At 45.1% G+C, this 13307-nt stretch overlaps 1 protein-coding gene across 1 annotated transcript in view; it reads right to left on the reverse strand.

Annotated features, from left to right (window-relative positions):
- The window catches only part of TRRAP (transformation/transcription domain-associated protein), a 241741-nt gene that overhangs the window by 163117 nt on the left and 65317 nt on the right, over positions 1–13307 (reverse strand). Inside the window, exons 34-39 of the mRNA XM_015418766.1 lie at positions 12169–12288; positions 11936–12055; positions 9040–9204; positions 5646–5827; positions 4016–4214; positions 3519–3647 (exon numbers count right to left, since the gene is read on the reverse strand). Coding sequence (XP_015274252.1) covers positions 3519–3647; positions 4016–4214; positions 5646–5827; positions 9040–9204; positions 11936–12055; positions 12169–12288 — 915 coding nt within the window. The remainder of the gene's footprint in view (positions 1–3518; positions 3648–4015; positions 4215–5645; positions 5828–9039; positions 9205–11935; positions 12056–12168; positions 12289–13307) is intronic.

Raw genomic sequence — 13307 nt, forward strand, 5'->3', positions numbered from 1 at the left:
TTGTAAGGCCTTGTAATACGGGATATAAGATTGGATAAGGACAATATAATATTATGGTGAAGTTATAACTAACCTATTAATTCAGATTTGACTACTGTAAATGTATAATGAATTTATTAATCCTGATCTGATTATTGCGAAGTGCTAAACATATATATATATATATACTGTCTTCTTATGTGTTTGTTTGTCTTAAAATCAATAAATAGATTAAAAAAATGGACAGGGGGAGTCTTACAAAAGCTGTTGGGGGGGTTGAAGAGGGAGGGGCACCCAGTTCTGCAAAGGACGGAAATCAAACATCTCACCAAGCAGAAGCAGCAGAAGCAGAAGATTTGGATTTATACCCCGCCCTTCACTCGGAGTCTCAGAGCAGCTTACAATCTCCTTTTCCTTCCCCTCCCCACAACAGAGACACCCTATGAGGTGGGTGGGGCTGAGAGAGTTCTTTCAAGAACTGCTCTGAGAGACCTGCGACTGACCTAAGGTCACCTAGCTGGCTGCATGTGGGGGAGTGGGGAATCAAACTGGTTCTCCAGATTAGAGTCCGCCACTCTTAACCACATAATCAAACTGGCTCTCAAGCCCTTCAGCATACCTTCCAGCAGAGGAGCGTGAGGTCACAAAATTACTTTGTTCCTCTGACTTGCTTCAGGGGCAGGGGATCGGCTGATTTGTGTAAGCCCCTCCCTTTCAGTGGGAGAATTATTTTTATTTGTTTGTTTATTTATTGGATTTATACACCACTCTCCCCGGCCGAAGCAGGCTCAGAACTGCTTACATAAAATTTTTATCACAGGTCAAAACCACATAAAATCTAAAGTGCTATACAATAAATCCCTATGCAAGGCAAACAATAATATAATGTTTTCCATAGCAGGAATAAGTCAGCACAGATATAGCCAATGGAGAAAGTCCCGAAGAAGGCTCTGATGATCTAGAAGTTAAATGTGGCCAAATGCCTGGTGGAAGAGTTCTGTCTTTCAGGCCCTGAGGAATTGTAATAAGTTCTGCAGGGCCCCAGTGTCCACCAGCACGGTGCTACCACTGAAAAGGTTCTCATACTGGTAGTGGTCAGTCTGTCTTCTTTAGGGCCAGGGAGGGCTAGGAGGTTTTGTGTCCCAGAACGCAGTGCTCTCTGGGGAACATGTGCGGGAAGGTATGCTGGCCCCTGACCATAAAGGGCTTTATAGGTAAGAACCAGCAAGTTGAAGTGAATTTGGTATGCTACAGGCAGCCAGTGCAATGCTTTCAGTGCAAGCTGAATGTGTTCTCTCAGACAGAGACCCAACAATAGCCTGGCCGCCCGCATTCTGTACCAGCTGCAGCTTCTGAATTTGGGACAAGGGCAGCCCCATGTAGAGAGCATTACAGTAGTCTAATCTCGAGGTGACCAATGCATAGATTACCATTGCCAAGTCGCCGCATTCGAGGAAGGGAACCAACTGCCATCAGCCAGAGAGGGTAAAAGGCTGACTTGGCAGCAGTGTTCCCTCTAAGATGAGTTAGTGTGAGCTAGCTCACAGTTTTTTAGCCTCCAGCTCACACATTTTTGTCTTAGCCCAGGACGTATGGCTCCAGAGCAAACTAATTTATGCAATAGCCAATTTCTCGCTAACAACTTTAATGCCAGTGGCTCACAAAGAAGAATTTTTGCTCACAAGACCCCACAGCTTAGAGGGAGCACTGCTTGGCAGTGGCTGCTCCATTGTTAAGGAGGCACCCAAGAGCACTCCCAGACTCCTAATCTCTGGCACTGGTACCAACGGTACCCCATGGAAGGTCGGGAGCGGGATCCCTAACCCTGGACCTCCGCGACTTAGGCACAGGACCTCTGTCTTCGTCAGGTCCGTTTCAGCTGGCTCGGCCTACACCATCCAGCCACAGCTTGGAACGCCCAGTCTGGATCTTCTGGCTCAGAGTCAGACTGGCCGCTCAACAACAGATATAGCTGGGTGTCATCGGCATACTGGTGACAACCCAGTCCATAGCTCTGAGCAATCTGGGCAAGGGGGCGCATGTAGATGTTAAACAACATCAGGGACAGAACTGCCCCTTGAGGCACTCCACAGATCAGCGGATGCCTTTGGGACCATTCTTCCCCGAGCACCACCCTTTGTCCCCAACCCTGGAGGAAGGAAGCAAGCCATTGGAAGGCAAGCCCCTGAAGTCCGGTGTTGGCAAGGCGTTAGAGCAGTAACTGATGGTTGACCATGTCGAACGCAACCGACAGGTCCGACAACAACAGTACCGCCATCCCACCTCAGTCCACATGTCTTCGGAGATCATCCATGAAGGCAACCGGTGCCATCTCCGTGCCATGGCCTGGATGAAAGCTGGACTGGAAGGGATCTAATATGGGATCCTCCAATCCGGTCCTGCGCACTCCACAGAGTCAGGGCTCTTACAGATTTTTAAAAACGCTGCTTTGACAGCCGCTGCCACCACAGAACAATAATCTTCACTGTGTGGACTTCCAGGGAACATGGCGACCTGATAAGGAGGACTTTCAAAGGCTCCAGTCTTTTCTCGCTGTGGGGAGAACAACGCCAGGAAAGGGGGGAATTTACTTCTCTATCCTTACCTCTCATCCATGGGGGAGACCCAACTGGCATGTGAACCCATGGGAGGGGGCCTTGAAAAAGGTTTATGAGAACATAAGAGAAGCCAATGTTGGATCAGGCCAATGGCCCATCCAGTCCAACACTCTGTGTCACACAGTGGCCAAAAATACTAGGTGATATCAGGAGAACCAGCAGTGGGGCCAGGACACTAGAAGCCCTCCCACTGTTGCCCCCCCCCAAGCACCAAGAAGACAGAGCATCACTTGCCCCGGAGTCCCTATCTATACCTTGTGGCTAATAGCCACGGATGGACCTCTGCTCCATATGCTTATCTAATTCCCACTTGTAGCCACTGCCACCTCCTGTGGCAATGAATTCCATGTGTTAATCACTCTTTGGGTGAAGAAGTACTTCCTTTTATCCCTTCTAACCCGACTGCTCAGCAATTTCATGGAGTGCCCACAAGTTCCTGTATTGTGAGAAAGGGAGAAAAGGACTTCTTTCTCTACCTGCTCTATCCCACGCATAATCTTATAAACCTCGATCATGTCACCCCCTCAGCCCCAAGCGCTTTAACCTTTCTTCATAGGGAAAATGTTCCAACCCTTTTATCATTCTAGTTGCCCTTTTCTCCACTTTTTCCAATGCTATAATATCCTTTTTGAGGTGTGGTGACCAGAACTGTACACAGTACTGCAAATGAGATTGCACCATTGATTTATACAGGGGCATTATGATACTGGCTGATTTGTTTTCAATTCCCTTCCACCTGAATTCTGGAAATATCAAGGGCAGCTGAGATAAAGATGGCTTTTTACCCATAAGGTCAGCCGACCCCAACTGATCTTTTTTTCTTTTTATTCCTTTTTTTTTCTAAAACAAATCCGGATTCAGGAATCTTTGTGACCCCAAAGTATAAAATCAAATGAAAAGAAACGCAGCATAAAAATGTACCTTGGTGATGAACACGCTGGTGATGCTTTCGGGGTTGTCTCCTTCCGGGTTGGGGGGCCCCAGGAGCTGTTCCCCTTCCCCCTTTTCGAAGCTGTACAAGAAAGCGGGGTTGAGGACGTGTTGTAAAACCTACCCAGGAGGGAAAAAAGAAAATGAGGCTAAGAACGTGCCACCCATGACTCTAGCCAATTTACAAAGTGAACATGACTATTGGTTATCGAGGACAATTACGGATCTGCTGCGAAAATTTGATTTCGCCTATGCAGAAGAGGTTGCAGGCGAAAAAGGTCGCCGATATCCTCTGACGAGGAACATTCCAACACTCTTTGATGAACTGATGACTTTCACCGGTGACCACTCCTCCTTAGGCACAGTATTTTCAGACGAGTGGCCTTGGCAATTACTGGCTGACATTTCAAAGACAAGCAATTTCTGTGGCCCAAGGAAACAAAAGCTAAATACCACCTCTGTTTTCTCCTTTGTCAGATTAGCCATACCTTGGCTTTAAGTTCATCTCCGAAGTTGGGATCGCTGAAGTCGACGAACCGGAAGAACAGCGCCCGTTTCTGCGCAATGGTGTAGTTTTTGGGGATCTCCTCTTCCATGTATTCCTTCAAGAAAGTCATGTTGCAGAGGAAACGGCCAGTGAAGGCTCGGAGAAGCTGGAAGAGCAGTTCTATGTCCCCGTAATTTCTCCTGGGGGGTGGGAAACAAACAAACAAACAAACAGGAGCTAAGAAGTGTCTAGAAAAAAGTAGGCAAGGACAAAAAAGGGGAAAAGGGGGAAAAAAAAACTGAACCTAAAACCTAGAATTCAGAACAAGGTTAGTCAAGAATAGAAGAGGGCCAACTCTAAACATCTAATTATGAAACATACAAAAATACACATGTATTTATTAAACACAAATTAAAATAACAAATAAGGGCCCATTCATACCTCATATACAAATATAAAAATACAAAGGCTGATGAAATAGACCTAACGCGTTTCGGCCTTCACAGGCCTTCCTCAGAGGTCTAATGCAAATAGAACATATTGGCTAATATGTAAAAATATATACCATCAAATATATACAAAATATGAAGTAAAGACCAGAATAAGAACCTCAGAAGAGCCCTGCTGGATCAGACCAATAGTCCATTGAGTCCAGCATCCCAGACAGCGGCCAGCCAGTACCTCTGGAGCGCCAACAACAGGGCATAGAGGCCAAGGTGTTCCCATGATAAGAACCTCAGAAGAGCCCTGCTGGATCAGACCAATAGTCCATCAAGTCCAGCATCCTCTCCCACACAGTGGCCAATCAGGAGGGCCAAAACAGGGCATAGAGGCTGAGGCCATTTGAGAAGAACATAACAAGAGCCCTGCTGGATCAAACCTGCTGGTCCATCTAATCCAACCTCCTCTCTCACGCAGTGGCCAACCAATTCCTCTGGAGGACCAACAACAAGGCAGAGAGGCCGAGGCCTTCATCTGAGAAGAATATACCAGGAGCCCTGCTGGATCAGAACAGTGGTCCATCTAATCCAGCATCCCGTCTCACACAATGGCCAACCAGTTAGGGCCTACATCAGAGTATAGAGGTTGACGCCTTCCCCTGGTAAGTACATCAGAAGAGCCCTGCTGGATCAGACCAGTGGTCCATCTAGTCCAGCATCCTGTCTCACAATGGCTAACCAGTTGCCCTGAAGCACTGACAATTACAGCAGAGGCTGAGGGCTTCCCCTGATGTTCCCTCCTGACACTTGGATACAGAGGTTTACTGAGTCCGGTTGTGGAGGTTCCCTATAGTCACTATGAACAGCTGCCACTGAGGGACATCTCCTCCATGAACCTGTCTAATCCCCTTCTAAATCCACCTATGCTCCTGTCTATCACTATGTCCACTGGCAGCAAATGTCCATGGTTTAAACCCTCACCGAGTAAAGAAGGGACTTCCTTTTGTCTATCCTGAATCTATTGCCCATCAGCTTCATTTGGGTTCCCTCAAATTATGGGAGATCAAGAAAATGTTCTCCACTTCTCCACCTTGTGCATAATTTTATAAACGTCTCCCACGTCTCCCTTTAGTCATCTTTTCCGCCCGCTAAGGAAAGTGAACATTAGATTAAATTCACAGGTTGACGTACTTGCAGTAGTTCAACAAGCAGTAAGCCAACAGCTTGGGTTCTTTCCAGTTGGTGGCTGCCATGTTCTCCTTCCGGTGCCTTTCCTGAAAAGCTTCGCTGACCCACACTCGCCTCAGCTGGCTCACTAAGGAATGCTGGTTCGCCAGCCAGCAGTCGTCGTTCTTCACGATGATGCTTATGATCTGTCCGAAGAAACAAAGAGGGATATCCCAGTGTGTGAAATCCTTAAGCAGTCTCTATTCCAACTTCCATCTAGCCCTTTTTAAGCTTTGTGTCTCAACACGACCAGACAAGATAGTTATTGGATTGGGCTAAATCAATGTTAACTTTGCCAAAAGTTTTGACTCTCGAAAGCTCATACCTTGAAAATCTGGTGTGTGTTTTTTTTTTTTTAATTGTGCGTGCACCCGTGCCCAGAAGTCACAGTGACCTCTGGCAACTCTGGCCTCCCAGCCCTGGTATTCTCTGGAGGTCTCCACTCCAAATACTTGGCCAGGATCGGCCCTGCTTAGCTTCTGAGACTGCGCTTCCCTGGGCTATACAGGTCAGGGTGTACCCCGAAAATCTGCCCCCCCCCCTTTGGTCTCTAAGGTGCTACTGGACTCAAATTTAGCTTTTCTACTGGAGACCGACATGGCTACCCTCTCAAACATAAATAGTCTTAAAACTGTCTGTTACCTATATTGATTTTAGGCTTCCTCTCCAGGGGTTCTTGCAAAAAGCAATAATAAATCCTGGTCTCTCAATGCCATGATGAAAATCTGACCAAAACTGGGGGGGGGGGGACACGGCAAAAGGAAACATAAAGTAAAGCCGAAAGAAAAGGACTTTCAAGGTAGTCAGTCACAAGACACCTGGCATGTTGATAAATAAAGATACACAAGAACTGGAATACAGTTTGATGGACAACGGAGTGCTACAGAAAGAATCTTCAATTTGCAGTTTTACAAAACGGTTCACAAAGTTACTTGGATACACAATTAGGGATTGCGGTCTGTACTACTGTGTTTAGCTTGCTATAAGTAGAGATGTGAAGGCCTGAGAAAAAAATAGGAACATTCAGGGGAGAAAAGCCATTTTTCCCTGGCTTTTTTCTGAGGCTTTCCCCCCCCCCTCCACCCCACCCCCAATTTTTCCAGTGGAAAAACTGGAAATTCTGGGGAGTACTGAAAAAACTCCTATGAAATACTTTCTGTTTTCAAATGAGTGAAATGCTTTTAAAGACAAGGTGTGCATGCTGTAGACATGTACAGCTCTTGAATCCAAGATTCATTTCTGCCTCTAGAAGCATACCTAATGCCCTCTAATGTCTTTTTGACCTGAATTCTGGTTGACCTTTTCACCCTTCCCTCAAACCACTGTGACACATTTTCCCACAGACTGGCTAAAAAAGGAGCTCACTCATCTTGTAGGAGGGATTAAAAAAAATCAGAAGGAGGTGGGGAAGAAACTGCACCGAAGCTTCAGAAGAAAAGCGAAAATTTCAATGAGAACTTCGTTCTCTCTAACCAGATAGCAAAAACTAAGGCACACGTGCTAAGATAGCATAGGGTCCATCTCTCAAGTATTGGTTATATTTGTAACTTCGCTTGTACAAAACTAAGGCATTTATAACTTTTAAATTCCATAAATAAGTCAAACATTGCAGCCTTATATGCTAAATAAGTTTTTTAAATGATGCAGTTGATGTAGTAAAATTTTGGTCTGATAGGAAAATAAGTATTGCACATATTTCAATTTTTCCCAACTTCTGGTTTTCCCCTAGAAAAATATCCCCCCCCCCCCCCCCGCTTCAAAAGGTAAGGAAATTTTACATCTCTAGTTGTAAGTAGGATCCTACCATGTAATTTTTCTACTGCTTAATGCTAAACATTACCACTTATAGTTGAAAAGAGCAGGAGTCCACCTTAAAGACTTAACAAAATTTGTGGCAGGGGATGAGCTTTTCTGAGTCCCTGCTCACTTCCTCAGATATAGGTAATCTGAAGAAGTGAGTTGTGATTCATGAAAGCTCCTCCCCTGCCACAAATTTTGTTAAGTCTTTAAGGTGCTACTGAACTCTTGCTCTTTTCTGCTGCTACAGACAGACTATCAAAGAAATCCACCCTATTAATACTTATGCCATGCATCAGATCTATTTGTTAGATTTCTGGCTAGTTTCAGACTTCTACGATCCTATTGCACTGTTTACTGAACGTCCCACTTTACTGACTGTACTGACTTGTCCTGCATAATCCATCCTGAATCCCTGTGAGAAAGGCAGGCTATAAATAATGTAAAATACATTTTGAATTCGCTATGGAGGAATTCGTGTACAGATCTTATGAATGCATCGTCAGTTGGCGCTTCCCCTCAATTCTGAATTGATTTTACTGGAATTATGGCCAGATCCTCCTCCTTTGAAACAAACAAACAAAAAAAGAGACCATTTGTATTGTGATTGCTGCAGCTAGACTCACTATTGGAAATCGAATAGGCCCTTCTCTCACTGAGTGGTACGAAAAGGTATGGGTGCAGTTTATTACAGGGGGAAATTGCACATGGTCTCAGGGCAGTGAAGATTATCAAACGTCATTTGTTTCTACATGGTATCCAATAATTAAATTCCTTTCAGAAAAGGCAGTAGTTCCCTCTTTTGTTAAAGATAAAAATTGGCTTTGCTTTTGAGAGCGATGACTCAAAATAGTTAATGATCTCAAAAATAATCCAGCTCAGGGGTGTCAAACTCATTTGTTATGAGGGCCGGATCTGACATAAATGAGACCTTGTTGGGCCGGGCCATGTGTGTCATAAAATACAATGCCAGGGAACGGAGATATAAACTTTATAAAGGACACAAACACAAAGTTGTTTGTTTTTTCACTACAAATAAAAAACATGCTTAAAACATTAGCACTCTTGCAATATTTTGTTTAACAGTATCTGATAACAGACACCTCTTGCTCTGAATTATTCCATCAAAACGTCTGTGCTGCTGTAATCCTGAGTAGGCTGTTCAGGTGTGTATCTGTAAGCTGCAAACCTACTTTCGATTTTATTGACATTCACCACAGAAAACTCATGCTCAGAGTTCAGATTAAAACATGAAATGGCTGAGTGAGTGAGAGTCTGGCGAAGCAAGCTATGATGCAGCAGCAGCAGCAGAACTGGAAGCAAGAGATGGCCAGTTCCATTGCGGGCCTGACCTCCCCCCTATACAGGGTATGACTGGATTCTATTGTATTAAGCCTTCAGCGGGCAAATAACTTAGGCTGATGCAACCTGTTTGGACTTTGTTCTGTTCATGAATACATTAATTGTTTTCATTTAATTTAAAAAAATGGGGGGGATGAATGCATCATCAAAACGACGATGGACTCTCTGGTGTACCAATTCAGCAGCGGGAACGGCATACCTTGATAGCTTGGAACTGGAGGTCGAGGCGCATGGTGCTGGTGCTGGGAGAGCCGGGTCTGACTGCAGCTTGGGTACCGCCAGGTAAAAGCAACGTGATGAATCGGTTTGGATTCGCTGCCAAGACATCACGCAGCGGTTTCGCGTCTTTGTGCTTCAAGAAGCTCTGGGGAGGGCAAGAGAACGGATTAGGGAGAACAGTCCGCTGGCGACACGCATCGCTCAACTCCGTACACAGGCACTTGAGGAAATACCAGAGTCTGGGACTTAGTTTAGGAAAGAGACGACTACGGGAGGGGACACATGATAGAGGCTTAAATTATGCATGATGTGGAGAGAGTTGACAAAGAGAACTTTTTCTCCCTCTCCCTAAATACTTGAGGGCACCCAATGAAGCTGATGGGCAGTAGGCTCAGGACAGAGGAAAGGAAAGACTACTTTACAGAGAGCGATTAAAATGTGGAATTCGCTGCCGGAGGCTGTAGTGATGGCATAGGAATAAACATCTTTAAAGGGGGAATGGATAGATCCATGGAGGATACGTCTATCAGCGGTTACTAGTCATGGTGAGTGAGGGGAACCTCTACCTTCAGAGGCACTAATTGTCAGACCCCTGGACAAAGTTACTCTTAACAACACTCTCTGGCAGTGATTTATTATTATTTTTTTAATCCCTGGAGGGATATTTTTTATTTTGCAAAACTACAAAAACTACAAAGAAATAATAGGGAAGGGACTACATCTAAGGAGAAAGAAAAGCAAACCACACTAATCTAAAACCCCAAGAGGAGGAGATCTTTTCACTGTTAGTTAAAATGTTAGTACTGTTAGAGTTAATGTCACAATATACTTGTAGAGTTCTTGCTTATAACAATTCGCTATTTATATGTTATTTTGTTAGTTGGTATGAGAGAAATCTCTGATCATCTTCTTATTATTTGTTTCAAAAGACCATTTTCCAAGTTCTTCTGCCTTTATTTCGGCTTTCTGTCTCTAAAATCGTATACCACTCTGGCAGGTCCTGCACCCTTTTCTGCCGCAGAATCCTCTTCCGTTCCCGAGGTAACAGAGACACTAAACTTCATTTCTTCCTTTTTGGACTCTTCCTCTTCCCCCAGCTGTCGTCTCAAAAATTCTTTAGCTTTAAAAGTGGAGTCTATCTTCTCTCTTCTATCGTTGATTTTAAAGATGACACCTTCCGGAATCGCCCATCTGTACGATAGCCCATTTGTTTGAAGAAAAGAAATTAGATCCTTGTAGTTTTTCCTCTTTTGTCTGATTTCAAATGGAATGTCTTTTAACGTTTTGATGATTACATTTCCCATTTCAGTGGAGTTGCTGAAGTTGCTTTTAAAATGGTGTCCCTAGTTTGTCTTCTTACAAACTTGACCACTATTTCTCCAGGTACACTATTTTTTTTTTTAATGTAGTTGGAGTATGCCCTATAGGCTACTTTCATTTCGTTTACAAGTTCATCCGCTGTTAAGCCTACTACTGGAGCGATAAGTTCACTGAGCACCTTCTTCAAATCTTCTCGATCTGTTTCAGGAACCCCCTGAAACCTGAGAACCATGTTAGCTTTTCCCATCTGTAGCTGTAAAACTCGGTTCTCTTGGCAATTCTGCCTCGTTTCCACCTCTCCCATCCTTTTCTTCAACTTCTTGCTTGTGGTGTCTATCTCTTTAATTTTCTCATTCGCCTGCTCCACTTTTTTCTGTTTCATTCAGCTGGAGCTGCTGCGCAGCAAAATTTTTATTAATCACAGTCAATTGCTGGTTAATACCATCGAGTTGTTCTATCACCGGCTTAAGCATATCCGCCAGGAGTTTGAGGACATCTGTTCCCTCTTCCGGCCTCGGGCTCTGCCCACCCGGTTTCGTCTTAAACTTTCTCTGCTGGGCCGCCATCTTTCCCGTTTTGTTTACAGTTTCTACCGCTCCCTCAAAACTTGGAAAACTCGCCAGACGACTTCGCAATTCAGATAAGTCTCTCTTAACCCGGGTTCCCCAAAATGGTGCCCATGGGTGCCCACCAGAACGTCCTCTGGCGCCTGCAGAGCTTTTCAGAAAGTGGGTGTGGCCTTTGCAAGGCAAGTTATTGGCTGCTCTCGTTCAAATGAAAGGGCTGTCCATGGATCCAATAGCAGCGGCCGCAGCCACTGGAGGATGAGATGGACTATTAAGCACCCTTCCTAACATTTCCAATCCCCCTTCATGCTTTCCTTCTTTTTATTCCCCTTCTTTCACAAAGCAAGGAAAGAGGTATTGTGTTTGGCTCCGCCTCCCGTAGCAGCCATTTTGGGGTGGGGCTCCGCCTCCAGTGGCAGCCATTTCAGGGTGGCACTTACCACCCCACCTCAAAATTCTGAAGGCATCTGCTCTTAACCATAAGATTGGGCAGATGACATCTGCACCAACCTGTAAACCAGTGGTGTTGAACTCATTTGTTATGAGGGCCAGATCTGACATAACTGTCACTTTGTCAGGCCAGGCCATGTTGCCATAAAACGTAATGCCAGCTACCGGAGTTATAAACTGTATAAAGGACAGCAGCCAGTAAGTGCCTAGTTGGTGTATCATCACTGCAAAGCCCCAAGGGCTGGGAGGGGGGTACAAAGGAAAACCCATATGGGCGGACTGGAGACCCAGCAGTGCAGCACTGGGCAGACGCTCCCACACTGCTTGACTGCTGCAGATGAGGTTGTTCCACCATGCTGAAACCACAATCGGAGTCTCCTGTTCCCTCCCTTGCTCTAGTTGCTCGTGGGCCACATAAGAGCCCTGGACGGGCCGGTTCCGGCCCCTGGGCCTTATGTTTGACACCCCTGCCATAAACACAAAAAGAGAGCCCTGATTAGCAACCGCCCTCTAAAAGGTTGCCCCCCCAAAAAAAATTACCATGAACATTCTGCTCCACTGCGGATCATTCAAGGTGGCTTCCATCATAAATAGCTCCACCGTCTGGGAAGGATGACGCGTCAGAAACTTTATGAGCGGTTCTCTGAATGGGCTGCCGGCCTGCAGGGAATGACAAAAAATAACCTTTGTATGAAAGGGACGAGGGGGTCCGAAAGTTAATGTTGATGCATGCAACTCTAATCTGGCAACTGAGCCCCTAAAACAGACGTTACCTCTATCAACATGGCCCTTTCTGTTTTCATCACCACCTCCAGCAGTGGTTTGACCAAAGTCTGAGGAGCGGCTGGGATCAGATGGAACAAGTTTATAATCGCCGAACAGATCTTCATTTCCTGCCAACGAAATGCAAAAGCATTAGCAAAGGCCTAGTGGCTCCCTGCGGCAGTGTCTGAACATCCCCCGCATGCTACAGAATCCTAACCAGAACTAGATTTCCTCTTTTCAGGATGTTGGCGTGGCTGGTAAACCCCAAAAATAAAATTAAAAATTAAAAAATCAGTTAAACCACAGCTACTTACCTAAGGCATGTAACAGATCTGTTTGGTTTTGCTAGATTGTTTTGTGTGTTTCGGTAGTGGCATTTTAAAGGATTGCTTGAGGACAAGGGGAGGGGAGGGGTTCCTTTCTTTAAATGGAATGACAATCGAGGGACAGGGGAATTACACAGAACTCCAGCGTTCAGTTTATCAAACTACGACTCAGTTCAAAGCCCAAAGCTGCCGCTGTAAAGTGACCTGAGCGAGAAACTAATACCAGAAGAGTTCTGTTCAAAGTCTCCATTCTCCAGCACTGAAGCTTCTGTGTGGCTCTAAAAATTCAACTCTGCCCCGCCAATCGATAAAGGTGATTATTACCTATTGGCTCACTTGGACAATTCCCAGTGTCCCTGAATCTACTGACCTGCTTGGACAATTCCCTACGTCAGGTTACAATGACCACTGTAAACAGAGGGGGAGGGACCACAGGTCATGCACAGAAACACTCAAAGTGATGAGAAAGATGGCCTTTGTAAAAAAAAAGATGGCATCCCCTAAACTTTGGCCAAATGGATAGTTGCCAAAAAGGAGCCTTAGGCAATGGGACTCAGGTATTCCTTTCAACCCTGCTGAAAATTAATCTCCTTTTGACATTAAGCCGCTCCAAACATATTTTTAAGAAAACTGCACCCCAATTCCCCTAAATTAAAAAAAGGGGGGGAACATGCTTCAAAATCCTTCACAGGTCATAGCAAAAAGTTACTTATACCACTCCGCCACAGACAGACATGAGACAAGTCACGGCACTGCACTCCAATGCATGGCGTCCGTTCACGTGAACAAAATACACAGCTATCACAAACCATAGCAAGGGG

This window comes from Gekko japonicus, unplaced genomic scaffold (genome assembly GCF_001447785.1).
Source record: "Gekko japonicus isolate JY-2015 unplaced genomic scaffold, Gekko_japonicus_V1.1 scaffold982, whole genome shotgun sequence".
NCBI classification, from domain to species: Eukaryota; Metazoa; Chordata; class Lepidosauria; order Squamata; family Gekkonidae; genus Gekko; species Gekko japonicus.